This window comes from Petromyzon marinus, chromosome 52 (assembly GCF_048934315.1).
Source record: "Petromyzon marinus isolate PM22_M1 ecotype Great Lakes invasive population chromosome 52, UKy_Petmar_22M1.pri1.0, whole genome shotgun sequence".
Classification (NCBI taxonomy): domain Eukaryota; kingdom Metazoa; phylum Chordata; class Hyperoartia; order Petromyzontiformes; family Petromyzontidae; genus Petromyzon; species Petromyzon marinus.
In genome coordinates, this window is record NC_133718.1 from 5,354,874 (window position 1) to 5,382,451 (window position 27,578).

At 48.8% G+C, this 27,578-nt stretch overlaps 1 protein-coding gene across 1 annotated transcript in view; it reads left to right on the forward strand.

Moving 5' to 3' along the window:
• Nucleotides 1-27,578, forward strand: part of LOC103091785 (BDNF/NT-3 growth factors receptor) — a 270,811-nt gene that overhangs the window by 66,115 nt on the left and 177,118 nt on the right. Inside the window, exons 2-3 of the mRNA XM_076075159.1 lie at nt 11,777-11,854; nt 17,841-17,912. Coding sequence (XP_075931274.1) covers nt 11,777-11,854; nt 17,841-17,912 — 150 coding nt within the window. The remainder of the gene's footprint in view (nt 1-11,776; nt 11,855-17,840; nt 17,913-27,578) is intronic.

Below are 27,578 nucleotides of genomic sequence, written 5' to 3' on the forward strand. Positions count from 1 at the left end.
AAGACAACTAAGATTAAGGCCATCAGTCTAACACCGTACTACAACAAACAAACATGGCCAAACCAAAAAACGATTTCGACATCAAAATAAAGCCATAAAAGCAATGTAACAGTGATCACAGGAACTGTGACCGAATTTGCACAATAAACGACATAACACGTAACACCAAACCCTAGAGCCATAGCTGGCTGCATAAGTCACTCCACGACAACAGGAGCATCAGTCGGAGTATCAAATTTTTCAATGCACCTTTAAGATCAGCACGCTAAATCAAAATACAGATAATACTTTGCAGAGGTCATCCGGAGCGAAACATTTTATTTTATTTTAGGCCACTGAATAGCAGTGGCAGCTAGGGGTGTACAACTCCTCTAGAGCAGTTTTGAATGAAGATCTCATAGGTAGTGATTCAAGTTGCAGTTTATTGGCAATAGCATTCCAGACCCTGGGAGCATCAATAGCAAAGGGCCTTCCTCCAGTTTTTGTACGGCAATAGGGAATGTGAAGCTGGTAAATGAGCGAAGACCTGAGGTCAAATTTCTTCTTTGAAACAGAGAGGAGATCCAGCAGGTAGTCTGCGGATTTGTTTGTAAGTACAGCGTGAATAAATAAGATCTGGTGCACAAGCCGTCGAACATTAAGAGATGTTAAGTTTGACCCAATGTAGAGATCACAGTGGTGAGTCCTATATGGGCAGTTAAATGCAAATCTTAAGGCCGAGTGATAGATGGAATCAAGCTTCTTCAATACAGTACTTGGGGCTGATTTATACACGATGTCACAGTAATCAAGTAGAGGCAGTATGGTAGCTTTTATCAATTCCTAATGGAACATAGGGGGGGAAGCAGTGCTTGTGTCGATACAGAAAACCAATTTTTATTTTTGTCTTTTTACCAATATAATCAATGTGATCTTCAAAATTCAGTTTTGAATCCAGGATGACCCCAAGATACTTATAGATCTTGACTTGCTCTATTTAATAATTATTTAAGGAATGTAATTGGGGAAAAATTACTTCCTGCTTTAGTACTGGTGAGAAGCATAGCACCTTGGTTTTGGAGGTAGTCAGGACTAGTTTAAGAGCAACTAGCTGATGTTGTAGTTTGTTGAAATCACCCTGGAGCTTAGCAATCACGTCATCCGGAGAGCGGCCAGCAGTAATCAATATCGTGTCACCTGCAAAAAGATTTACCCTGGAATGATCCAGGTCAGTGCCCAAGTCATTGACATATAGAGAAGACAAGAGGGGGCCGAGGATGGAACCCTGTGGAACCCCTTTTGTTATCTTAACACTGTTTGACCTCCAACCATCTGTGAATACAGTTTGGGTGCGAGAAAAGAGGTAATTTTTTAACCATTTTACTGCGTTTTCGGAAAAACCGGGGCAACCGAGGGTGTTGTGGTCTACTGTATCAAAAGCTTTGGACAGGTCAAGAAAAAGACAGGCACAGTACTGCTTATTATCAAGGCTACTGTAAATGTGATTCAGAGAGTCTAATGCAGCAGATGTGGTGCTGTGTATTAATCCAAGACAAGAAGCCAAGTCTCGGGCGAAGCCACTGCCAAGACATCAGCAACAACAGCATCCATAAATAAATTGTTTAATTATTCAGGAAACGTTGAGGTTTACAGAAAGACTGTCCTAGATAATCTCGGTTGGTCAAGTCGGGGAGTTGGGTGAATGATATTGCATGGAGGAATAGCAAACGTTTCACGGTAGGATGTTACGCTTTGATATCTAGTCAGGAGCTTTGTGAGATGCGGAGGGAATTTCAGAGATGTCTCTAGGGAACGGGTAGCAAAGGGTGGATGTTCGTCAGGCGCCACAGTGGCGAGATGTTAACTACCTCGCCTGGTATACAGGAGGTCGTGGGTTCGATCCCGACCCTGACGCCTGCTGTATATTTGTGGTTTGCATATCTCTCTCCCCCTGTGGTCACGTGGAAATTTTTCTCCCGGTCCTCCGGTTTTTCCTTCCACATTTAGAAACATGCGTTGAGAGTAACTGGCTGCTATACACGTCCACATGATAAGCCACTTGACTGGGCTTTCATTTTTGATAGCCAGTTCGCTTCTGAAAAATAGCCATATAGCTCAGCGGAGCCTTACCTGGTAAAATAAAAAAAGTGTTTTAGGTTGTATATATATGCACGTAGATTATCCCCTTGTTTTTTGTGGTGTTTTTAATTAAAATCAGGTGACCACTTTTTTACACCTCGAACAGGTGGCACAAAATCCCCACTGAGAAAAAGACGACGATGTTGCCAAAAAAAAAAACAACCGTAAAGAACCCATGGCCCTCTTCTGTAGTGCAAATCGCCGGACAGATGGACACGTTGGTCCCTAATTGTTTCAAATGCAAGGGAAACGAGCAGTGGTCCGAACTGGGAATCGAACCCGTGACCCGTCTGCAACCCGAAGCAGCTGCCGTAACTATCACGCCGTTGGGATTTCACGGTGGCCAAATGCCAACGAGCAATGTTAATCAGTGCCGATGCAGATCCACACGCTGTTAGAAGCGTCGTACAAAAGAAAAAGACAACACGTTTTGCGTTGGGACGCAATGGTAAATACGAGCAATTCCGTCGTGACACCGTGTACATATACATTCGATGGGAGATTTGGTGGAGTTGCTGGTCTCTCGGTGATTGTTGCGCTGTGCTATGGACAGAGCGACACGAGTTCAATCCCCGGCTTCTGCGGGGAAAGCGGCAGTGGCCAGGGGACACCTCGCTATTCGTCGACCCGTCGTACTGACCGTCGTGGTGAAGTATGGTCAAACAAACCCCCACGAATGTCAGGTGGTGGGGGAGGCTTGCTGACTTCCTCACTTTATCCAATTAGCCCCCTTTATTCGCGCTTATTATTTTTTAAGGGTATTTTTTCTGAAATGTATATTTGCTGTGAGCCTGTGTGCACCTAGCCTGGCACAATTACCGTGGTGACGTCACCGCCGCAGGGTGGCGAATGGCGGATGTTGTTATGTTTTGTACAGCTCCTTGTGACCTCTGGGTGAAAGGCACTTTAGACCTTTAAGGTCGAATCATCATTATTATTATTATTATTGTGAACAATGGTAACAATATGGAATAAGAGAAACAACAAAATAACAAAATATATATAAAACAATAAAAATTCTCACGACGTTTCGACCATAACTCAAACGGTCATCATGATGACGACGTTTCGACCATAACTCAAACGGTCATCATGATGACCGTTTGAGTTATGGTTGAAACGTCGTGAGAATTTTTATTGTTTTATATATATTTTGTTATTTTGTTGTTTCTCTTCAACGTGACTTTACCGAAAAAACTAAGAATATGAATTACTGCAGTCACGAAAGCTTTAAATCAAAATTTAATATGGAATAAGTCAAAACGATATTGATAGATATTAATACGCACGGAAGGCTGCACAAACATGCAAATATTGGCAATAACAAGTTGCGGAATTATCAGCCCAACCATATTTCAAAGAGACAACAACAACCGCCATTCGCCACTAAGTGGCGGTGACGTCACCACGACGCTTGTGCCAGGCCATGTGCACCTTGAGGCCACGTGACGTGTCGAACGCCCACTGGCAGGAGGTCACGGGGCAGACCCAGGTGTCACGGGTCGACTGACTGAGATGACTGAGATGACTGGCTGATGCACCACCTGTGTCCCTTACTGTGCCAGCCTGCTGTGCCCTAGCCACCCGGTGCTCCGCTCGTTGTTGTGAGCGTCGCTCCTCCGCCCTCCATTGTTGTTGGAGGGCGACTACCTCCAACTGCCCAGTAGCGTTCTTCACGAGCCTCCTCCACAGAGGCCGATCTTGACACCGCTGGTACCAGTCATCGGCAAGTCCACTCAGCTCCACGTCCTCCTGTACCACATCACTCCATCTCTTCTCTAGCCCGTGCCGCACCCGTTTAGCCCCCTCGATCTGGCCGAACAAAAGCTGTTTTGGCATGCGGTGGCTGGGCATGCGGGCTACATGACCCAGCCATCGCAGCCTTGCCCGCCGGAGGAGCTCACCGATAGGACCTTGCCCAGATCTTTCAAGGATTTGTGAGCTCCTCACACAATCCAGTTTGATTAAACCCAGGATGGATCGTAGGCAGGCCAGCCTAAATGTTTCTAACCAGCCAAGATGTTCCATTAGGGGGGTCGACGTTTCGCAAGCGTAGAGAAGGGAGGGAATGACCGTGGCCGAGAAGACCTGAAGCTTAGTGCGGAGCGACAGACCAGGTAGCTTCCACACAGCGTTACTCAACCGATGAAAAGATATTGCCGCTCGACTGATTCGGAGTGAGACCTCTGTTGTTAAACTGGAGCCGGTCATAAGCACACTGCCCAGGTATGGGAAACTCTCCACTCTCTCCACAACTGCCCCATCACCGATTGGGAGTTGTGGGGGTGGAGTGTCCGATGGTACAAAATACCCAGGCAGGTGCTTAGTTTGGTGGGGCTGATGGTAAGGCCCCATCTCTTAGTGGCACGCTCCAGTCTCAGCAGCAGCATCTCCAACTCCTCCTCTGAATGAGCAGCTATTACCAAATCATCGGCATACATAACGTGGTTGAGCAATAGGGAGCCATCCCTTGACCGCACCCGGGCATCGATCAGCCTCCCATTATATCTGTACCATATGGAGATTCACCCGGTACAGCTATTGAAGGCTTCACGAACTACGTGGTCAAAATAGATGTTAAATAATGTGGGAGCCAGAGGACATCCCTGTCGCACCCCAAGGTGGACAGGGAATGGCTCGGACTCCCGGCCACGTAGTTTTACCCAGGCCCGCTCACCATCATGAAGGTCCTTAATAATCGTGAGCAGAGGGTCAGGTACTCCAAAAACACGAAGAACAACCCAGAGCCCAGGCCTACTGATTGTATCATAGGCCTTGACCAGGTCAATAAAGCAGAGATGTAGGTCTTGCTGGAATTCCCTACACCTCTGCTGTAGCAGACGGACAGAAAATATGGCATCTGTGCAGGACTGCCCTTTCTTGAAACAGCATTGGGGCTCCGCAAGCCTCTCCTCAGTGTGCCTGGCAAGGCGATGTTGAATAATCCTTGCCAGGACCTTTCCCGGCACACTGAGGAGTGAGATGCCCCTGTAGTTGTTACAGTCTGTACGGTCCCCCTTCTTAAAGAGGGGGACCACTAGGGCATCCTTCCAATCCTGTGGAACCCGTCCAGTGGTCCAGACTGTTGTTATGATGTCATATAGGGCAGTCTGTGCACAAACGCCACCCTCCCTCAGCATTTCACTTGGGAGATCATCTCTGCCCGCTGCCTTCCCTGGTCTCAGACTCCGGATCGCCTTCAGTACTTCCTCAACAGATGGCACTTCAGCTAGGCACTCACAGGTGGTGACTTCTTCTAATATTTGAGGCACCGCAGCCTCAGCAGGGTCATCCTCAGTTTGTGCCATGATGTTTTCCTGCCTGAGGGATTTTTCCTCCTCCAGGACCTCACAGAAACGCTCAGCAAATCTGCAAACCTGTTCCTGGGGGTCGGAGATTGGATCACCGTTTTTTCCCCTAATGATGGTAATAGGTGTGGCGCTGCAGGTTACTTTTTTGATGGAGTTAAATAGAGATTTGTGATCGTGGGCCACTGAGGCAGACTCCATCTCCTCAGCAACCCGCGACCACCACCCATCCTTGCAGCGCCTCATGGCTCTCCGAACCTCCGAGCGAAGGCTGCGGTAAGCCTTCTCATTCTCTGACGTGGGATTCTGTAGCCGATGACAGTGGGCCTGTCGCTTTTTCTCAACCATCCTGAACACCTCCTCTGTCAGCCAGGGTCTCTGGGGAGATCTGGACCGCGTACCCAAAGCAGCCATTGCAGCTGCATGAGTCACAGTCCTAAACCTCACCCATTTACCCTCGACATCAGGAGGAGTGGGGGACGATGCAACTTTCATCAGATAACTGAGACCAGGCCACTTTTGGTTGGAATAGGGTCCTGGGTGTACACCCACCACCGGAGCGGAAGAATGGCAGGCGCATCTTACAGATGACAAGTCGATGGTCAGAGGGCAGATCAGCTCCACGGTAGGTCCTGGTGTCAAGGACATGGGCTCACATCCACTGGTCCGTCACTATGTAGTCCAGCAGATGTTATTGCTTGGACCCGGCATGCATCCATGATGTTGTGTGGATGCGCCGATGCCGGAACAGCGTTTTGGTAATTACAAGCCCATGGGCTGCACAAAAATCTAGCAGCCTCCTACCATTGTTATTGAGCTGATCCGGCCCATGCCCTCCAATCACTCCAGACCAGGTGCCAGCATCATGACCAACTCAGGCATTGCAGTCACCCAACAAGATGACTCTATCCCAAGGGGCCACTTTAGCCAGCACCTGTGACAGGAGGTTATAGAAGGTATCTGACTCATCAGCTTTGCCTGCATCCCTCCACGGATGTTCGTCTTCAGTGGGGGCATAAGTAACCATGACCACCAATCCTTGCCTCCGATTGATGGGAAGGCGAGCCCAAAGTAGCCTGGGGCTTACAGCTTCCCACACCTCACCGCCACGCTCCCACGCTCCTTCCATTCTTTTGTTCAAAAGAAGAGCCACTCCCTGTTGTTTGACACTCTGCTGCCCCGAGTAGAGGACTGTCCACCCCTCATGGTGGCAGGAGCCAGAACCGGTTCACCGGACCTCCTGAATGCCACAGAGATCCAGGCGGTACCGGTCCAGCTCCCGACAGAGGAGTGGCAGCCTCTCCTCCGCAGTGAGCGTTCGAACATTCCACGTGGCCAAACGAAGTGGCTTTTCGTTGTTTCTGGAGGAGCCCCGAGGGTAGAGATTCAATCTCCTTGCTCCGCCAATTGGGGTTTGGCCAGGAGACGTTATAGACGCCTGTCCCCCCGGGGCCTCCGGCACAAGCTTATTAGTTACATATTTAAGTTGTAGTTTCGTGCTAATTTTTTGAAGGTGGAGGGGTTACCAGCCCCTCGCACCCGTCCAGAGCCCCCGTTTAGTCCCTGTGGTGGTCACAGACGCCATGAGGGGAGGAGCCAATCGGTATTGGCCCTCCCCCCACAGCACTGTCCACGACAGAGTTGCCCGTCCGGCACCGCGAGGAGGTAGGGGGTTGTTTTGAGACACACACTCAGCCACAAGCATTGATCGCTCTGTGATGTAATATATGGCCAAGTTGGAATACTTATGAGGTTCTTGGGCGACATGAATGCAGAGCTAAAAAAAAACAATTTAACAATTTAATTTAATCGTAAGCCATGGTCGATCCACTGCTGGGTGAAGGCCTTCCCAAGCTGCCATCATTACGATGAAAAATACCCACTAATTTGAAAGAGGATAACGTTTTCCACGATGCCAATTTATCATCGTCATAATCAGCAGCAGCAGCCATGGTCAATCCACTGCTGGATGAAGGCCTCAAAGATTACAATAAATCCTCCTATCACCTGCACACGACCTCATTTCATCGCTCCATCTCCCTGTAGGGCTTGGTTCCAGTCCTTCATGGCAAACGGTGAACACTGCAAGCGGCACTTTATTAACACCCTACTTTGCACACACTACACAGTATTAAGTGGAATACATGTTTGCTAGACGAGTCTGTCTGATTGAATATTATTGTTTAAGCTGGCATCGTTAATCTGCGCACGGTTTGTTTACAACAGTCACCTTGGTTAATTTTATTGAACGATTTTTTTAACGGGCTAAGCTGCGCTAAGCTCTCTGTAGAGTTTGCTTACGAGAATGAACGACTTGTTGTTTTTGCCCGCGTAGCAGCAGCTTTGTGTCCTAGACGGTGGTTTGCCATCGTGTATACTTCACGTGTGACAGTTCGAATGAGTGTGGTGGAAGGGGGATCTGCTTGAAACGACGGAGCATCTAAAAACGATTAAATTGTTTTTTTTTATTTTAACAGGTAAGGGCCCACTGAGGATCTGTAGCTCTTTTTTCAGAAGCGACCTGGCTATTACGAATGATAGCTCAACGAAATGCCTTATCGTCATGTGGAAATGTATCGCAGCAGCCAAATACATATATACAATAAACGCAGGTTGACTCTAAATCCACGCGGCCAAAGGGAGAGAGAGGGAGAAACGCAATCTCCAAATATGCAGCAGGTGTCAGGGTAGGGATCGAACCCACGACCTCCTGTATACCAGGGGATGTAATTAACATCTCCTAGCCACCGTGGCATCCACATTACAATAAGCCATTTCGTTGAGCTGTCATTTGTGATAGCCAGGTCTGATTTAATAGCTCCAGTATATAGCCTGAGTAGGCCCTTACCTGGTAAAACAAAATAAAAAAAATAGTTTAATAGTCTTTAGATACTCAGTCCTCTGCTACCGGTTTCCTTGAGACATCTCTAAAATTAAATTCCCATCTCCCAAAAGCTCCTGGCTTGATACCAAAGCCTAACATCCTACCACCGAACGTTGCTATTTCTCCATACGATATCATTCACCCAATTCCCCAACTTGGCCAACCGAGATTATTTTGGACCTACTTTCTGTGAACCTCAAACATTTCCTAAACAATTTATTTGGGGATGCTGCCGTTGCTGCTGTACTGGCAGTGGTTCCCAAACGCAGTTTCTAACAACAACAACAACAAACCCAACACACTCATTATAAGTGTTGCCTTACAAAATATATGTATAGTCGGTGACATTTCTGGCAATAGCCCTACATCATGAGTAAGGTCAGTCAGACAATATTGTGTATTCTTTTTTTCTCTCAGTGTGACAAAAAAATATATAATGTTCCTGTTTTATGAATAAAATAATAACTTTAGCTTACCCGTTAATTTACTTATACGTTTCCTCGCAGCGAAACCTTGATGACTTAAAAGAAGGGGAAGGAACAGCGCTAATTACAGAAACGAAACCGCAAACATCGCGGGTCAACTCTTCAGCCGGCATGGTGGAATGATTTAGGCCGATCGTAAGCAGCAGGTCTAAAGTGCCTTGAGAAACAAACCGACGAAGCGGGCGGCGAGCGGTGACGTTGAAACAATAAAACGGAACATGGGGCTAGTTAGGCTGATGAAGAAACGTGGGGGACGTACGATACCATTGACGAAAATGCCAAGCGAATGATAGAACACACGGAACTCTGTAACGCCATCAGGGGGGGAGAATGAGCGTGGACATCGTAGGAACACGGCGCACAAAGTGACAGACGATGTCAAAATAAAAAAAAAATGGGTGCATAATAAAAGCAGTGGGACATTATGTTTGTGATTGAAACATCACAACTGGTCACCCAATCGGGCAAGATTCAAGCATAAAGCATGACAGAATAATTTAAACTCGTGGAGGAAATGTATGCAAATCTCGATAGCAAAATATTCAAATAGCACAGGAGACAGATTACTTCTCAGATAAGGATGATGATGTTCTGAATGTCACACTTGAAATAGTAAAGAGTCCTTCGCAGCATGAGCACAAGTGAAAAGTTCCCAGACCAGATTAATAACTGTGGCCGTCGTCAAACAAAGGCAGGACCAGCTGTTGCAATGCAATTATCAGACCGATTTGTTTATACTGAAATGAAATAGTGCAACGATGCAATGATGCCTCAATCATTCGTGTATTTAAAAAAAAACCATGAGATATAAACTCATTAGACTCTTATCACACGAATATAAATTGTTCCTGAAGACCACTGTGAACGCGATAATGAAAAATTTACAGCGCAAGCAACCGTAAGAAAAAGCCGAATTCTGGCAAAGAAAAAAAACCCTAATGAATATCAAATACCATTATGGCCACAGCCTTTGTAGGGTATGAAAAAGACATTCGATTCAGTGAAATTGATGCAGTCGTCCAAGCCGTGACAAACCAAGGCCTAAATAAAACACATTGAGAAGTGATGAAGACCTATTCGCAAGGGTGGAACTGTTACGCTTGTTGTTGCAGAGAGTGGTCCAAATATATTCCAGACGCGAGTTAAGCAAGGGAGTCGCAACTCTCGCCAGAGTTACCCACGCCAAGGTTAAGTGAGAAGACGTTTCCAGCCAATACGATTTGGCGATGTTAAGGCCACGAACGTACGAGGGAAAAGTATCATCTCCTTCCCCCCTCGGGCACCTCCGATGGGCGTGACTGGCCACGTGCGGTGCGAAAAAAAGTTCAAGTGTACGCAGGTCTCAAAACTTTCTGGCGACAGACTAATTGCATCAATGTATGAAAGGAACTCAAAGCGCATTATTTGCTGCGATATTGGGTCTCGGGCAGGTCCCATGTGGTGCGAAAGGCTGAAGGCCGCTGGACGAGACTGGTGGGAGAATGGCAGCCAAAGGAGGGAATGCGCTTGAGAAGATGATAGAGACGAGTTGCTGAGTCCCTGGATGGAAGATGATGGATCGTGGCACCGCAAGGCCACGGTGGACGGTGACGGCTCAGGGAGGTCTTCATCCGGCAGTGGATAGACAACGGCCAAAGTGGATGATAGGTTGATGCATGAATAAAGCCAGTTGCAACAAGTTGCATGCAGTTATGCGCATCATAAAAAAAAGTTAACATAAACACTTGCAAAAATGAGCACGTTTGTACGGGCATACATATTTTAGAAAATGTGCACAAACTGACCCAATTTTTACTGGGCCAATGTGTGTGGGTGATCACATTTTAATAATCTGCGCAGTAAGTAATCATGCACCCAGTATATGAGTGTATATACATGTATATCTTTCCAAAGTGCTCAAGTCTGCAGGACTGTTTTCGTTTGTTGGTCATTGACGTGGGTACGATTCATTTGATTTATTTGCGAGTGATGAACGTGCGTTTACGTTTTAAGAAACAGTGCATGTCGCCGGAGCAGCCGTGCAGCCTCAACGTTGTACAGAGGGCTGCCTACGTGGCGGGCCCCCTTTGCGATGCGATCAGCCAACAAAATGTTTTAATTTTGCCACTTCAAGCCACCAGCGACAACTTGAAATATTCGAGTTCCGTATGGACTGCAAAGCGGGGGTGGCGGGGTGGGGGGTGGGGGAGTGGGGCGTGTGGTGGGGGGTGGGGCGTGGGGTGGTGGGGGGGGCGTGGAGTGGGGGGAGGGACGTGGTGTGAGGGGTGGGGCGTGAAGTGGGGGGGACCTGGAGTGGGAGGGGCGTGGAGTGGTGGGGGGGCGTGGAGTGGGGGGGACGTGGGGTGGGGGGCGTGGAGTTGGGGTGGGGGCGTGGGGTGGGGGCGTGGGGTGGTGGCGAGATTGTTTTCTGGATCATTGAAATATCGTGAGATATGGTGACGACTTGCCGTTGGGGGGGTTTGGATCGAGGGGGCTTCATCCGGCAGTAGATAGATGATGGCTGATGACGACGATACAGTTACGAGAGCACCGAGGGTACACATCTGTGCACAGCAGCTGCGAGGCTGTACGAACAGCAGCTGCCTATGCAGCAGAATGTCCTTAAGCCTGTCACTAGATTAGTGTACTATGTTGTAAGCATGTATGCTGTATGCATGTATGTTGGACTTCTTCCGCACCGTACGAAGCCAAGCGTGCTAATCGGGAGGTGCGGGGGAAGGACGGCAAGACTTAACGCAAAGGGCTGCGTTACTTTTGCCGATATTACATTCGAGAAAGTCGGTGGCGGTGGTGGTGGTGGTCGCGGTTGTGGTGGTTACATATTCGATATATAGAAGAAACAAGAAAAATCAAACATCGTTCAACATGTTTGGCCAAGAGTGTGCGGTGCGCGGAGTTTGTACTCGGCCACAAGTGGTTCCCCCCGGCCGAGGTGGCAATGACACGTCTGGCGGTGCGCGGTGTCCCATTTCTTCTTGCAGATTGATTGAAAAGCAAGTGACGTCTCTCCAGAGCATCAACGACATCGATGCCGAGTACTACATCAACCTCCAAAACCTGTGAGTGCGAGAGCCGTGTGCACGTGGCTCGGTGCTGACCACAGATGAACCACAAATAACCTCGCTGATCACCCAGAGCTATAAGTGCCCTGATAGTGGCATTGCCCTCGCACCGTTCGCCTGTTGGCGTTCTCTGGTTGAGACTAGGCCCTAACGAAGGCTGTCTCTGGTGTAGGTCAATCAGTAAAAAAACAATGCCATATATTACATTATCAGAGCATGTTTTTGTTTGCATGTTCACCACATGTACGTGTGGTTAATGCAGACAGGATTCCTTGCAAAAGGTTCCCGTTTGGTGTTTGAACATCTTAACACAACTGCTGTTTTATTGCCAGATAGGCTAACAGCTATCTTATGTTTCATAATTTGATACTGGCAAAAAAAAGGTCCAATGAAATAGCTGATCACCCTGAGCTATAGATGCTCTGATAGGTGCATTGTCTTTGTACTGGTCGCCTTTTTGGCGTTCTCTGCTCTGACACTGGTGAGACTAGGCCATACGAAAAGGCTGTCTGGTGTAGGCCAATTCGTTTCAAAGACAATGCATCAAAAATGATCAGAGCGTGTTTGTTTTGCATGTTCACCACAAGTGCCGTGTGGTTAATGCGAACTTGATTCCTCGCAAGAGCCTTGAACCATCACGTGAATTCCGGTCATCCTCGCAGCGGCAGCAGCGGCCGTCTGGAACGCGCAGGGCACAAACCGCTGCCCCACCTGTACAGCCTTAACAGGCTGTTGGGGCGAGTATTGTTAGCGAGTATCACCTATGAAGGCCGGCATGGGTGGCCAGCACCACGCCAGGCCGCCTTTGTCTCTCTAAAGGCGATGTTTATAGACTGCCCCAGGTACTCATTTGAGGCTGAGTCGACCTAGGGGAGGCCCAGGTCCTGATCAGATAATCGTCACTGGTGTTGGCCGTGAGCGGGAATCGGTTCGTAGCGGCTTTTGGCTGGTCATCGAACAATGACAATCGACGCAATCGCGCTCGTCGGACGCGCTTCTGCGGCCGTCTGGAACGCTCTTCCGATATTAGGAAGCCACTGAAGGCGATGCAACTTTGACACCGTCCACATTGAAAACTCGTTTCCTTAGAACTGCGTTAATAGACCGCACCGGGTACCGCCCGCACCTCCGACGAGCACGGTCGGCTCCGTACGGTGTCAGAGAAGTTCAACGTCCGCACACTCAGCGGACTTCTTAGCCATCGACCTTCTTCCCTCCTGAGACCCGTGACACCTTAATTTACATTGAGCAGATCTGTTCGCCAGCCTCTTGTTAGGATGCAGCTGTCGCCGCAGCGTCACTGTGAGCCGAGCGCGCGGCTGCAGTCATGTGTTGGTAATCACTCCCACCTACTCCAAAGACTTTTTGGTCAGCATGGAAGAGTAGGCCAAACGCCCTCCGGAGGGTCTTTCTCAGGTTGTGTGCTGTATCTGTGTGTGTTGCATCTCTGTGTGTGTTGCTGTATGTGTGTGTGTGCTGTATGTGCCGGGAAAGGTCCTGGCAAGGATTATTCAACATCGCCTTGCCAGGCACGCTGAGGAGAGGCTTGCGGAGCCCCAATGCGGTTTCAGGAAAGGGCGGTCCTGCACAGATGCCATATTTTCTGTCCGTCTGCTACAGCAGAGGTGTAGGGAATTCCAACAAGAACTACATCACTGCTTTATTGACCTGGTCAAGGCCTATGATACCATCAGTAGGCCTGGGCTCTGGGTTGTTCTTCGTGCTTTTGGAGTCCCTGACCCCCTGCTCACGATCATTAAGGACCTTCATGATGGTGAGCGGGCCCGGGTAAAACTACGTGGCCGGGAGCCAGAGCCATTCCCTGTACACCTTGGGGTGCGACAGGGATGTCTTCTGGCTCCCACATTATTTAACATCTATTTTGACCACGTAGTTCGTGAAGCCTTCAATAGCTGTACCGGGGGAATCTCCATTTGGTACAGATATAATGGGAGGCTGTCGATGCCCGGGTGCGGTCAAGGGATGGCTCCCTATTGCTCAACCATGTTATGTATGCCGATGATTTGGTAATAGCTGCTCATTCAGAGGAGTTGGAGACGCTTCTGCTGAGACTGGAGCGTGCCACTAAGAGATGTGGCCTTACCATCAGCCCCACCAAAACTAAGCACCTGCCTGGGTATTTTGTACCATTGGACACTCCACCCCCACAACTCCCAATCGGTGATGGGGCAGTTGTGGAGAGAGTCGAGAGTTTCCCATACCTGGGCAGTGTGCTTATGACCGGCTCCAGTTTAACAGCAGAGGACTCACTCCGAATCAGTAGAGTGGTAATATATTTTAATCGGTTGCGTAACGCTGTGTGGAAGCTACCTGGTCTGTCGCTCCGCACTAAGCTTCAGGTCTTCTCGGCCACGGTCATTTCCTCCCTTCTCTACGCTTGCGAAACGTGGACCCCCTTAATGGAACATCTTTGCCGGTTAGAAACATTTAGGCTAGCCTGCCTACGAGCTGAGTGGACTTGCCGATGACTGGTACCAGTGGTGTCAAGATCGGCCTCTGTGAAGGAGGCTCGTGAAGGACGCTATGGGCAGTTGGAGGCAGTCGCCCTCCAACAACAACGGAGGGCAGAGGAGCGACGCTCAAAACAACGAGCGGAGCGCGGGGTGGCTAAAGCACAGCAGGTTGGCACAGTAGGGGGCACAGGTGGTGCATCAGCCAGCCATCTCAGTCAGTCGACCCGTGGCACCTGGGTCTGCCCCGTGACCTCCTGCTCGCGGGAGTTCGACACTTCACGTGGCCTCAAGGTGCACATGGCCTGGCACAAGCGTCGTGGTGACGTCACCGCCACTTAGTGGCGTATGGCGGTTGTTGTGCTATATGTGTGTGTGTTGCTGTGTGTGTTGTATGTGTGTGTGATGTATCTGTGTGTGCTGTATCTGTGTGTGCTGTATTTGTGTTTGCTGTATCTGTGTGTGCTGTATCTGTGTGTACTGTATCTGTGCGTGCTGTATTTGTGTGTTGTATGTGTGTGTGCTGTATGTGTGTGCTGTATGTGTGTGTGCTGTATGTGTGTGTGTGTGCTGTATCTGTGTGTGCTGTATATGTGTGTGTGCTATAACTGTGTGCATGCTATATATGTGTGCTATATCTGTGCGTGCTGTATCTGTGTGCTGTATGTGTGTGTGTGCTATAACTGTGTGTGTGCTGTATCTGTGTGTGCTGTATCTGTGTGTGCTGTATCTGTGCGTGCTGTATCCATGCGTGCTGTATCTGTGTCCTGTATCTGTGTGTGCTGTATCTGTGTCTGCTGTATCCATGCGTGCTGTATCTGTGTCCTGTATCTGTGTGTGCTGTATCTGTGCGTGCTGTATCCATGCGTGCTGTATCTGTGTCCTGTATCTGTGTGTGCTGTATCTGTCTGTGTGTGTGCTATAACTGTGTGCGTGCTGTATGTGTGTGCTGTATCTGTGCGTGCTGTATCTGTGTGCTGTATCTGTGTGCTGTATGTGTGTGTGTGCTATAACTGTGTGTGTGTGCTGTATGTGTGCGTGCTGTATCCATGCGCGCTGTATCTGTGTGCTGTATCTGTGTGTGCTGTATCTGTGTGTGCTGAATGTGTGCTGTACGTGCGAATGAATGTGCTGTACGTGTGCACGTGTGTGTGTGTAACATTTTTTCTAAAATCCTCGACCAAATGGGAGTACTGTATAAATGTTTTTCCTTCTTCATGACGGTGAGTCTGTTATGCAGGAATCATAGGTCAAAATGGCAAATTTAAGGCTCGGAAATCGATGCTGAAAACTCAAGGTGACAGCCCACGTGAACATTTTATAAAGCATCAATATCAAAACATCTCATTATCGCGATGTCAGCCGCTTGGAATTGGGTTATTTAGGAGGAATTTGGAACCGCCGTGAGAGCTCCGGTAATACTTTAGAAAATGTTCCCGCATGATTTTGATATTTTTCTCTGAAGCACGCTCACCCCCCCCACCCGTGATTGGAAATGTATTGCCATTTCATTCGCTGCAATTTAGAGCGCGCTTGATAAATAGGATATTTCTTTGATGGGTTACGGATACGGTAGCTGCAGAAATGTTAATCCTGGCATGATTTTGTTTGTTGTTTGTTTAGTGGCATGATGAATTAAAATCTAGCGAGCACTCACAAGAAATGTCATACACACACACACACACACGCACGTAACGGACCCATTTCTCACTTCGCTGCTGGATGTGGGCTTGATCGTGCCGTGGGTCATGGGAGCGGGGTTGTTTGACCATACTTCACCATTCTGGTCAGCGGAGATTGGTCAAGGCAGGGGAGCATGATCCTCTGCTGCCTACCACATAAGCCCCCCCGACTCCTCCCATCCTATAACACCTGTTTTGCACGGTGGTCGACCTTCCAAGAACTATGCATGCAAACAAATCCTGCTTAGCTTCTAAGAACTGATGAGATCAGGCGTATTTTGAGTGACGTGGTCATTGGGAAAAATAACAAAATGTTTCCCTACATGTTAATGGCAATATTTATATGTTTTTTCTCGGTGTGTTAATTAAGGAGCGTAGTGAGATGCTGTAGTACAAGATGTGGCTGGGTGACTTTGGGGTCACAGAGCTGATGAACCGAAACCGATGGGATCCTGGATTCCAATTCGGACTCTAACCACCTGTGATTAAATCGGATTGCCAAGTGGAGTGAATTTTTGGCCTCAGTCACAAATGAGTGCTCAAAAACAACCCCCCCCGCCTCCCCCGCCTCCCCCATGGCTTCCTCCACACGTGGCACATGTGTAGATAAAAAAAATGGATGTCAGACGAAGTTTTGTGATATCTGCATCCGGGGAGAGGGGGGTGGGGGGCATATTCTAACGCACAGGGCAATGCGGAGCTCTGCCTAGCAGAGTTCCCAATTTAGTATTCATTCAATTCTTCATCTTGCAGTTTGAATATATTTCCCGAGACAAATGCCACAGTACGTACGGATCCATACCATCCCACGACGCTAACAAAAAACATCCACACCAGACAGCGGAGTGAAATGTGAACGATAACATTTAAGAGAACGATGGGCAGTCATGTTTTGGCCTCCCTGACCAAGGGAAATCTGAGCCGTTGACATTTCTTCGCGTCCACTCGCATGCACGCACGCACGCAGGCACGCAGTCAAAGACAAAGATCCCCTCTCCCGTATAGCCTGAATGGACTGTTGGGGCAGCACCATGCCTGGTCGCCTTTGTCTCCCCAAGTGGCGATGTTTACACACTGCAACAGGTAACTCATTTGAGGCTGAGTCGACCTAGTGGAGGACAAAGGACCGCTTCAGATAATCGTCACTGTTGGTGGCCGTGAGCGGGAATCGGTTTGCAGCGGCTTCGGGCTAGTCATCGTACAAAGACGGTCACCGCATCGCGCGCTTTGAGATGCGCTTCTGCGGCCGTCTGGAATGCTCTTCCTTCTGATAACATGAAGCCACTTGCGCTTTGCACTTTTAAATCATCTCGATTGAAAACGAATCTCTCTTGAACTGCTTTTTTGCGTTTAGTTCGTCGTCCTTCCTGCCGCACCTCCGATTTGCACGGTTTGGCAACATACGATGGTGCGAAAGAAGTTCATCATACATTCGTATGTACACACGTAGCGCAGTGCAGTGCAGGAACGTGCGTGCGTGATGGGCATCTTCGAGCGTGACTTTTGTCGGACGTGCGCTGGCTGGTGGTGGCTGCGATGGCCATGCCTGGAAAAAGAGAGAGGGCCTCGCTGCATTAAGCGCCACCACACGTGCGAGCTACAGGACGCGACGGGACGGCAGAATCTTTCCGCTCGCGAACGTAAATGCAATTTAATTCTCTGGCGCTCTTCTAAAAATACGTAACGTGTTGTAAAAGCTAGTCGTTGTCAGTGTGTGTGTGTGGTTTGTTTTATCACCGTTCTCGTGCTAAGCGCCGACGAACGCGCTTCCCGGGCTCCCCCGCTCTGCGTGTCGTCCTAATCGTGGTGAAAACTTCGTCTGTTTTGCAGGACAGTCATTCATTCCGGCCTGCAGTACATTTCTCAGCGCGCATTCAAGAACAACAACCTCCTGCAAAACATGTGAGTGCATCTCGTTGCACTCGGTTAACTGCGACAGCTTTCCGCCGCCAGAACTCGTCCTAGTCAACGCGCGTCTCTTTTTTGTTCGGAGGGGCAAATGCTAAAGCGACGAATGCAAATGTGGACATTTTTTTTTTAACTCGGAAATTACTTGCTAACGGTGCGTGTGGTTTTGCTCTTGACCTGCGAACTTTAATTTCTGAACTAAATGTGAAACAGCACGTTAACAGTGTTCACATCGCCCACACTGTAGAATCATTGTACGCGCCATGAAGAAGGGCCGAAACGTCGCTCCCATTTTACTTTTAACATTTTTAATGGCGGTGTTATCTGATGCACGTTTCTTTAGTTCATTTTTTTTTGGTTACACTTTTGTCACGGCCTTCGAATCCGGTTAAGTGGTTCCAACACTGGCCGCTTGTTTTAGAAACAAAGGGAAAAAAAATGTCTCGCGGAATATTTCGAAGCCCAAATGTGGCCTTCCAAAGTGGGGGGGGGGGGGGGGGAAATAAAAGTAATCTTGGCGAGGGTTTTGACGGTTATAAATTACTCCTGGATATTTTGTCAAGGTCCATTAAATGGACAGATGCGAACGGAGCGAGAGAGACGGGTGATTACTTACGACGCTTCAATGCTGGCGAGCGAGGAGAAAGAAGTAGATTCGTATCGCGCGAGCGAGCTGAACGGGTTCATTATTGCGTTCACGCGAGTCCCTTCCCCATTTAAACGTTCATGTGTCCATCCACCACCCCCTCCTCCTCCCATGCAACTCCGGTCATCCTTGCATCGGCTTTGAACTAACCATCGAGCAGAGACGGTCACTGCGTCGTGCACTTTCATATGCGTACAGCCGTCTGGAACGCTCTTCCTATATTAGGAAGCCACTGGAGCTACGTACTTTTAAATCTGGATTGAAAACTTATTTCTTTAGAAACTTTTTTGCGTTTAGTTTGTCCTTCCGCCACACCTCCGATTACCACCGTTTTCAGGAATATTTTTTCAACGTGACTTTACCGAAAGAGCTAAGAATATAATATTTTTGCTGTTTTTTTTTTCATGCATTTTCTGTTTGCACAGTCACACAAAGTCACTTTAAGATGTTTTTCTTGTTCGTGTTTTTGTTTTGTTGTGGTTGCACCCGATTCAACAGCCGAATGGCTCACAGGGCTATACCAAAAATAAATAAACTGAAAACTGAAACTGAAAACTGAAGTGGTCCCCACCTACGTTGGGCAGTGAACCTCATGTCCCCCCCTTCATTGGGGGGGGGGGCGGGCACATTTCGTGCCGAGATCGGGCTGCTTGCTGTTCACAGAGTTTACGTTCCACCGCCCCACCTCTCATCTCCGTTCAGTGATCGGCGTTTGGTACGGGGGGGGGGGGGGTCACGTTTAGTTGCAATAATAACAATAATAACAATAACAACAATGAGTCACACACACAAATCCGAGACGTGTGGACCAATCGCACCGACGAAACGAAGCCCATTGCATGACGAGCGGGCAGCCCGTCTCACGGACGAGGTGACGGTTGTGCTTACTTCAGAGCTCACCTGACCATCATCAGACCTGACGCCACTCACCAATCGTGAACTCATCCGACCCTCACTACTCACCGGTAAATGGTACAGTCGATGAGCATTGCCAGGGCTGGTAGGCCACATCAACCTGGTGAAGAGCAATTTTGATTAATTTCGACCTCACTCACGTAAATGCGTCATAAGCGGTCACATTACTTCTTAATGCTTGACATTTGTGGGGTGGTCGAGGAGTTCTGAACACACACACACACACCAGCTGCTTATTATGTAGATTTAAATACCCAAGTTCCTGCACTAATCATGTGATGGGATGTTATCACCTTTCATGTTAACGGTTACTATCACGATAGGACACTGAGAAAAGTCCAGCGACCACGGGTAAACACGCAAACTCCAAATATGCAGGTGTCAGGGTCGGGATCGAACCCACGAGCTCCTTGCCTACTAGGCGAGGCAGTTAACATCTCGCCACCGTGGCACTGATGGGGAAGGTGCTGTCAGCGAGCACCTATCAGGGCCCACGTGATGCACATGGTGCTAGTCAGGCTGCTTTGTGTCTCTCTCCAGCACTGATGGTCAGTGCACACCTCACCAGTTATTCAATTAAGGCTGAGCAGACCCAGAAGAGGGCCATGGCTATTTCAGATATCATTCACCGATTACATTTTACAGCCTTGCTGGATGAAGGCCTCCCCATGCTGCTGTTTTGGTCATGGGAGCTATTTAGGCAAACCTCACGTTCTGGTCAGTGTGGTGAAAGGTACTTGGTTCAGGTTCAAGCATCGCTCAACACCGATGTTATCCATGTCCGGGAATCGAACTGAGGTCGCCGGGTTCTTAGCGCAGGGCACTAACCACTGCCCCACCGCTGCTCCTACCATGTCGAAGACAAAGATTTTTCTGTATAGCCTGAACAGACTGTTGGGGCAAGTGAAGTGTTGATAGCGAGCACCTATGAATGCCGGCACGGTACACGAGGGGGTGGGTGGCCAGCACCACGCCCGGACGCATTTGTCTCCCAAGCGGCGCTGTTTATACACCGTACCAGGTACTCATTTGAAGCTGAGTCGACCCAGGGGAGGCCCAGGACCTGATCAGATAATCGTCACTGGTGTTGACGGCCGTAAGCGGGAATTGAACTTGCCGGGTCTGGTGCATAGCGCAGCGCGCTAACCGTTAAGCTGTCTGCTCCCACAGTATATCACGGGCGCACACACACACACGCACACATTGGTTAATGTATATTACACGTATTTTTCACTGTCCCATAGATTGCGAATAAATTGCGAGGCACGTGCAGTAAATCATGTGAAACTAATCTGTGACACGCAATATGAAAGCAACTAGCAAACGAGATTCATGGCTGGAGAAAATGTGCCGGAGATTGGAATTGGCATTGAGAAAGCAAGGCAGTTCGCCACACTGAGATCTTCGCATTCCAGATCCTGTTCCCCCCCTCACCCTCCCCCCGCCCCCCCCCCCCCACTAGTTATGAACATTTGGAGAAAATAGCGCTTTTGTGCTTCGGCAGTTAGTGGCATTTAGAACCGTGTTGTATTATTTTACAATACGATGATTTTTAGTCGGCTGTTTTGCCCAGGAAAGTCTCACCGAGTCTCAACATATTGAACTGCTTTTTTCGTCCCTCCCACGCCGCACCCCCGATTAGCACGGTTGGCTACGTACGGCGGTGCGAAAGAAGTTCAACGTACAGAAACGTTTTTTTTTTATTTTGTTTCAGCGATGTTCCTGTCAAGTTTTAGATTTTAGGGGGTGCGACGTCACGGCTTTGTACGATCCCCATTGCGTAATTTGCAAGTTTTGAGATATTTGGCGAATATCAGTCAAGTTATTTATTTATTTATCTGTGGGAGGATACCCACGCAGAACAGGAGGAGAACATACTGACGCTACACAGAGAGGCACCCGAGTCGGGAATCGAACCCAAGCTCTTTTGGCTGCGAGGCGCGAGTGTTAGAGCTGCGCCATCCCCGCCGTTGTAACGAGTTCATCTTTTTGGTGAACCCACAAATCGTTGCAATTCAAATTCGATTCGATATTTTTTAAATTGTTTTTTTATACACACACACAGGGTGCTTCAAAAAAATGTTAACACCAACGAGAACTTGCAACAATACCGCAAGAAATGTGCTGCTGCCTCCGGGCTCTGGAGACCACCTGGAGAAGATTCCAGGCCACGTGTTGACAACGATGGCGAAACAAGTGGAGGGAGACTCTTTGAGTTTTTGAAGCTATTAACATTACATGTGTTAAAAAAATGTTACAGTGTGTGATCCTCTTTTTTCCATTAAAAACGATAGTCCCCTATAAGTTTTTTTTTAAAACATTTTTTCGAAGCAGCCTGTATGTACTGTTATGAATGAGATCATTGGAGAGCGAACGCGGGTTATTGACTCCACTCAAGCCGTAGGGTAAAGTGAGTGGGCTTGGGCGGTCCACGTCGCTACGCGGGGGGACCATCGTGACAGAGTGGCAGCCAAGGAACGGAACGCGGTCCCCAAGGTGCGGCAGAGCGAGGAGATGGAGCGACGGGAATTTTCGCTCTCACGTGCAGACACCGGGCGGATTATTATTATTATTATCATCATCACCATTACATCGCGGGGTCGTGAGAAATGGGGACAGGTCGGGGGGGAGGGCCTTCGTCCAGCTGTGGATTGATCATGGCTGAATTGATGGCGGCTCGTGACGATGCATCTTTAACCGTCAGATTCTGCTCCGACTTACTCCTCCTCTCCGTCAAACGTTTCCGCGGGATAGGACAGGGCGGATCGCTCGTCGCGTGCCAAACGAGCATCGCGCCTCGACGCAGCTCGAAGCGAAGACGTGATTTCTCAACAAATTAAATCCCAGCCAGACACCCGCACTACCTCTCCTCCAGTGGGCATTGATTCTTAAGAGCATTCATGAGGGCATTTAGGCACTCCCCCCTCCCCCCCCCCCCACACTTTTCCACCCCCCCCTCTCTTTTTTCGTCTTCTCCTACAGGGGTATCAGAGCTTAGGAAGACACCAGGTGGGTTGTCGAGTTTATTGGAACGGTTTATTGGAACACGCGGTTTAAGACGGGTTTCCATAATGTGCGGTTTGTGCTGGTGTCAACCCACTTTCATATCCTCTGCGCTGCGTACCTGACCTCGTCTTGTCAATAATAAAATACTTTTGGGAAAGAAAAAAAACGAATCCAAGAGCCGTGCAGCTGAAACAAGAGCGGCTCTCGGCTCGTCAGAAAATAACTCCCCCAACATGATGGTCGCCATTGCCGGAATCGAGCATTTATTTGCAGCCAACTGATTATTATTCATAATATAGGTTTCTGGGTTAGATCGCGTTATTTATAAACGTGTCGTAACCCTCCACCACCCGACACGGCCAATCAGCAAAAAAGTGTCACGTTGACAGAAGACAAAATAGTTCACTACTTTAGCCCGCCGCTGTATTGAAGAGTGAATCCACAACATTTACAGTTTGAGTACGACGTTTTGCTGGTAATTACATCCAGCATCATTGGGCAATTTGCCAGAATGGTAAAGCCCTCGCTTGCTCCCGGTCTTAAATATAGCAGCAGGGTGACGTCATCATTTAACTCATTCAGGTGCAGTGATTTGAGGCAGAGGGGGGGGAATATTGTAATTATATAATCGATTGGTAATCAGTCAATGGTTATGATTAATAATGAGTTGTAGATTAGTAATTAGTTTTAATGTGTGTTATTGTGATTATATGCTACGTTAGTAATGCGTTAATTAGTATGTGTTTCCCCTATAAGGAATTGTAATATGTATTATTTAATAATACGCTTCCAAGCCGTACTAACGTGACACCTTTTTTGCTGATTGGCCGTGTCGGGTGGTGGAGGGTTACGACACATTTACAAATAACGCGATCTAACCCAAAAACCTTCTTTATGAATAATACTGGCCGCGAAAGCCTACGTGTTAAACTGATTATTATTGTTATTCAGACACAAAGCATTGTGTGTGTGTCTGTGGCTTGCCGCTGTGGGCAGTAAAGACATAAGTGTAATTATAAATAATCTGTAATAATAATAATATCATTCGGTGGATGAAGGTGCCAAACCCTTTCCCCTGGCACGCATGCGTTACACACGTGTACTCGACAACCGTACACACGCAGGACACTGGTCCCTCATTATTCGCGAGGGATACGTTCCGGAGATGCTCGTAAATTGCAAATTTGGCGGATAAATGACGTTGGCATACGAATATCTACCTTTTTTTTTAAGAAGTACCATAAATAAATGTATCATTTTTATCTATCGTAACTTTACGTCATCACTTTATCTCATCACTGTCTCCCTCATTACTCTTTCTCATTACCTTATCTCATCACTTTACCTCATCACTTGATCTCTCGTCATTTTAGCGCATCACTTTACGTCACCATTCGATCTCATCACTCTCTCGCATCACATTCTCGCTCGTCGCCTTATCCCATCAACGGTCTCTCTCTCTCTCGCTCTCTCTCTCTCTCTTACTCTCTTGACGCAGCAGTGGTGTAGAGTTCCAGGCGCGATTTCGCGGACAGCCAAAAATCGCGGATCGCGAGTTTAGCGAACGAGGGGGGATAACGGTGCGTGCTGCAATGGGCGACTCGCCCGCCGGGAAGGAAATAAGCCATATAGCCACCGCTGCTTGAACACTGGCCGCCTTTGTTACTGGCAAGCGGCCGTGTTCCATGGGTTGTGACCCCCTGCGAGGATTCCCATGCCGTTGCCTTGGCTCTCGCCTGACCTGTTGTGTAATAATATCCAATTAGTATGCCAGACCCCATTCCTACCCCATGGCTCTATTGGATTGTATGAATGAGCTGAATTTAAATAGGGATTGGTTTTTATATATAAAGGATTACGTGCTTTCCTGTTTTTATTTTATATTTGCATTTTGTTTCCTCCCCCCCCTCCGCCCCCCCTGCGTAATTCTTTGTCGGTTCATTGATTGTCTCGTTTTGCGTTGTCTTGTTCTCCCTTTTATTGAAATCGTGGTGCACGTCACTGCTTGAAAGCGAGTTGCTTACATACAGCAGCAGCGGTGGCCACACCAAGATCTCCCTTTCTACTCGAGCCCCGTTCTTCTGTTTCCCGTTCGAGTCGCCGCCGTTTCCGTTTCTCCGCCGGTCTGAACGTCGCTCCACCGACGGCCAGCACTACGCACACACACGCACACACACGCGAATGTGTGTGTGCGTGTGTGCGTGTGTGTGTGCGTGTGTGCGTGTGTGCAGTGTGCACCCGGCCATGCGTCTGACGTTGAACCCAGGAAGCGTTAGACTGATGGCCGCGCAAGGCTGTCTGGCTGGCTGGCTGGCTCGCCCGAGTCTGCTAATTTGGCTCGGGATCTTTAACCGCAAATTAAGTATGAGCACCCTTTGGGAGGAAATGATAATGCTGACTGTTGTTACACTCTAGCAATGTGCCCTCTGTGGACCGGATGTGGCTATCTGCCCCCCCCCCTCCCCACTCCCACACCGATGGACAATTAAACGACGGACAATCCCCACACCTCCGATTAGCACCGTTGGATGCGTACGGTGCGAAATAAGTTCAACATGTGTACATACCTCAGTGGGCTTTGCCTGGTAGGATGAGGATGGTTTAATTTTATTCGTATGTTTTTGGGTGATTTGTTTACATTCTCTTGTACTTTGCCGTACGATCATGTTTTTCGTCTTGTTGTTGTAACGTTCGTACCCCACCCGACTGGACATCTGTGAAAAAGAGCGGCCACCAATCTCATAACCACAGACCGCATTGCAATGCCAATGGCGACTTCCGTCATTTGCCGGTGGCGTTTGAGATATTTTGATATTCACCGGGTTAATTTGCTTGTCCTTCCCCCGCACCTCCGAAAAGCGCGGTTGGCTACGTACAGTGCGAGAGAAGTTCAAAATACATTCGTACAACATGTTTTTTGGTTAGATCACGTAAATATATAAATATGTCGTTAAACCCACCACCACCCGACACAGCCAATTAGTAAGGTTTGTCACATATTCTTGGTTCTTTTGGTAAAGTCCCGTAGAAGGGAAACAATAAAATAATAAAAATATAAAACAATAAAATTCTCACGACGTTTCGACTGCAACACAAGCAATCATCATCAGGTGTGAAAACCACAGCAAAGACATTTTTTAAAAAAGTGGCAGGTTTTTTTTTACCGTTAGCACCGCGGAAACGTCGTGAGAATTTAATTGTTTTATATTTGTATTATTTTACTGTTTCCCTTCTACGTGACTTTACCGAAAGAACCAAGAATATGAATCCCTGCAGTCACGAACGCTTTAAATCTAAATTTAAGGTTTGTCACGTAAACAGAACGTGCCAATTCGTCACGGGCACAGCACAACCGGTGTGTTGGAGAGCCAAGCCACCAAACATTCGCAATGCACTCCCCTGCGGCCGTGCGCTGGCCCAGTCCGCGAGCTCGTCGTGGGCACAATACGAAAGTCGATTGTCCCGCCATGTGAAAAGGGGCAGCGTCGCGTGAAAAATTCCCGTGGTTCCGCCACGTCAGTGCGCGCCTCTCGACGCGGGCACCGACGAATCTCCCCGTGAGTTTGCACCTCGAACCGCGGGCCGAAGGGGAAGGAGAAGAGCTGGGGGGGGGGGGGTGGGTGGTGACGTTCTCCTTGACGTCCACGTTGAGAACGGGAGTTTCACAACATCCGCGTGTGGTGATCCAGCGATGCCTCCACAGTGCCGGATTAGAATGCGCGTGTGCGTAGGCACCGCTGGCCGCCATGCGCCTGCAATCAAATAACAGGATCGAATAACGGGCGGCCTCGCCGAACGCGGGGGTCACCGCGTTCCCGGAGCCGAAACACGCGATTCGACGATGCCGCGCCGGGCAAGGCTTTCCCCGCTTAATAATAATAATAATAAAGAAGACGTTCGCGCTGGGCTAAAACGAAGCGCGACCCAAGGCAAGCCCGGCGTGCGATGATGATGACCGAAACCCCTCGCGAGTGCCACCGCGCACAGCGAGCGGACCCGTCGTCGCCCGATCCGCCGTGCGGCTCGTTAGCTCGCTGGCTGCTGGCTGCTGCTGCTGCTCGAGCACAGGTGGCCGCGGGCTCGGGACGTCCGTAGATTGTCAAGGGCGGGCGGGCGGGCGGGCAGGGGTTCAACCGTCGGGTGACCGCGAGGGGAGCCCGCGCCCTTGACCGCTGAGAGGAGGAGTGGTGCATTTAGGAAGCGTACGACAACAACGAAAACCCCAACGGTCGAGTGGCGATTTGGGCTCGTGGAGCTGCGCACCACAGAAATAAATTTTCCCCACTTGTCATTCCAACTCGGCGCCCTTGGCCGGGTACTGGAGTTGGCTGTGACCCCCGGCGCCCGGTGCCAAAAACAGCCCCCCACCCCCCCCGCCCACCACCATCTCCCCGGAATAGATGTAACCCATTAACAAGATTGGGAAGAAAAAAAAACCCGAACTTTTATACAATACAGAAACAACAAAAAAAACTATTTATATTCGATTAAGGAGAATCCCATTAATGCAGAATCTCCTTAAAGTACGGATCCATTTTACATTCTAACCGTGGTGTCTGCAACGCATTTGCCCCCTGCTGTAATCTTGGCTTAATTTAATTTAAGCCGGAGCTGTCCAGGGCTGAGCTCTGAAAAATGTTTTGCTTGCGTCAGGTGCGGGAGGGGGGGGGGGGGCGACCACGTATGGAGGTGGGGGGGTTGTGGTTGGGAGTTTGGGAGGCCCTGGAAAATATTTCCCCGATAAATTAAGCCATGCTGTAATCGGATATTTCCTGCTATAACATGGATCAGAAACAACATTAGACAATTCAGCTGGAACAAAATCTGAGCAGGGTACCAGAGGAACGTTTCGGAGATGCAAAAGGGAATTACACATGGATCAGAGAGCACATTGAAATAAGAGAGACCCAGAAGCGTTTTGGGGACTTCTGTCCGTGAAGTCTCTGTGGCCCCTCCCTGCGGCTCTGTACCGGGCTCACGTTGAAATACAATAATAAAAAAATACATCTCGAACTTAAGATAAGCAAGTGTGTATGAGCAGAGTGAAGCGATAGAGGGTACGGTAGCGCCTATGGACGAGACAGGTGGCAACC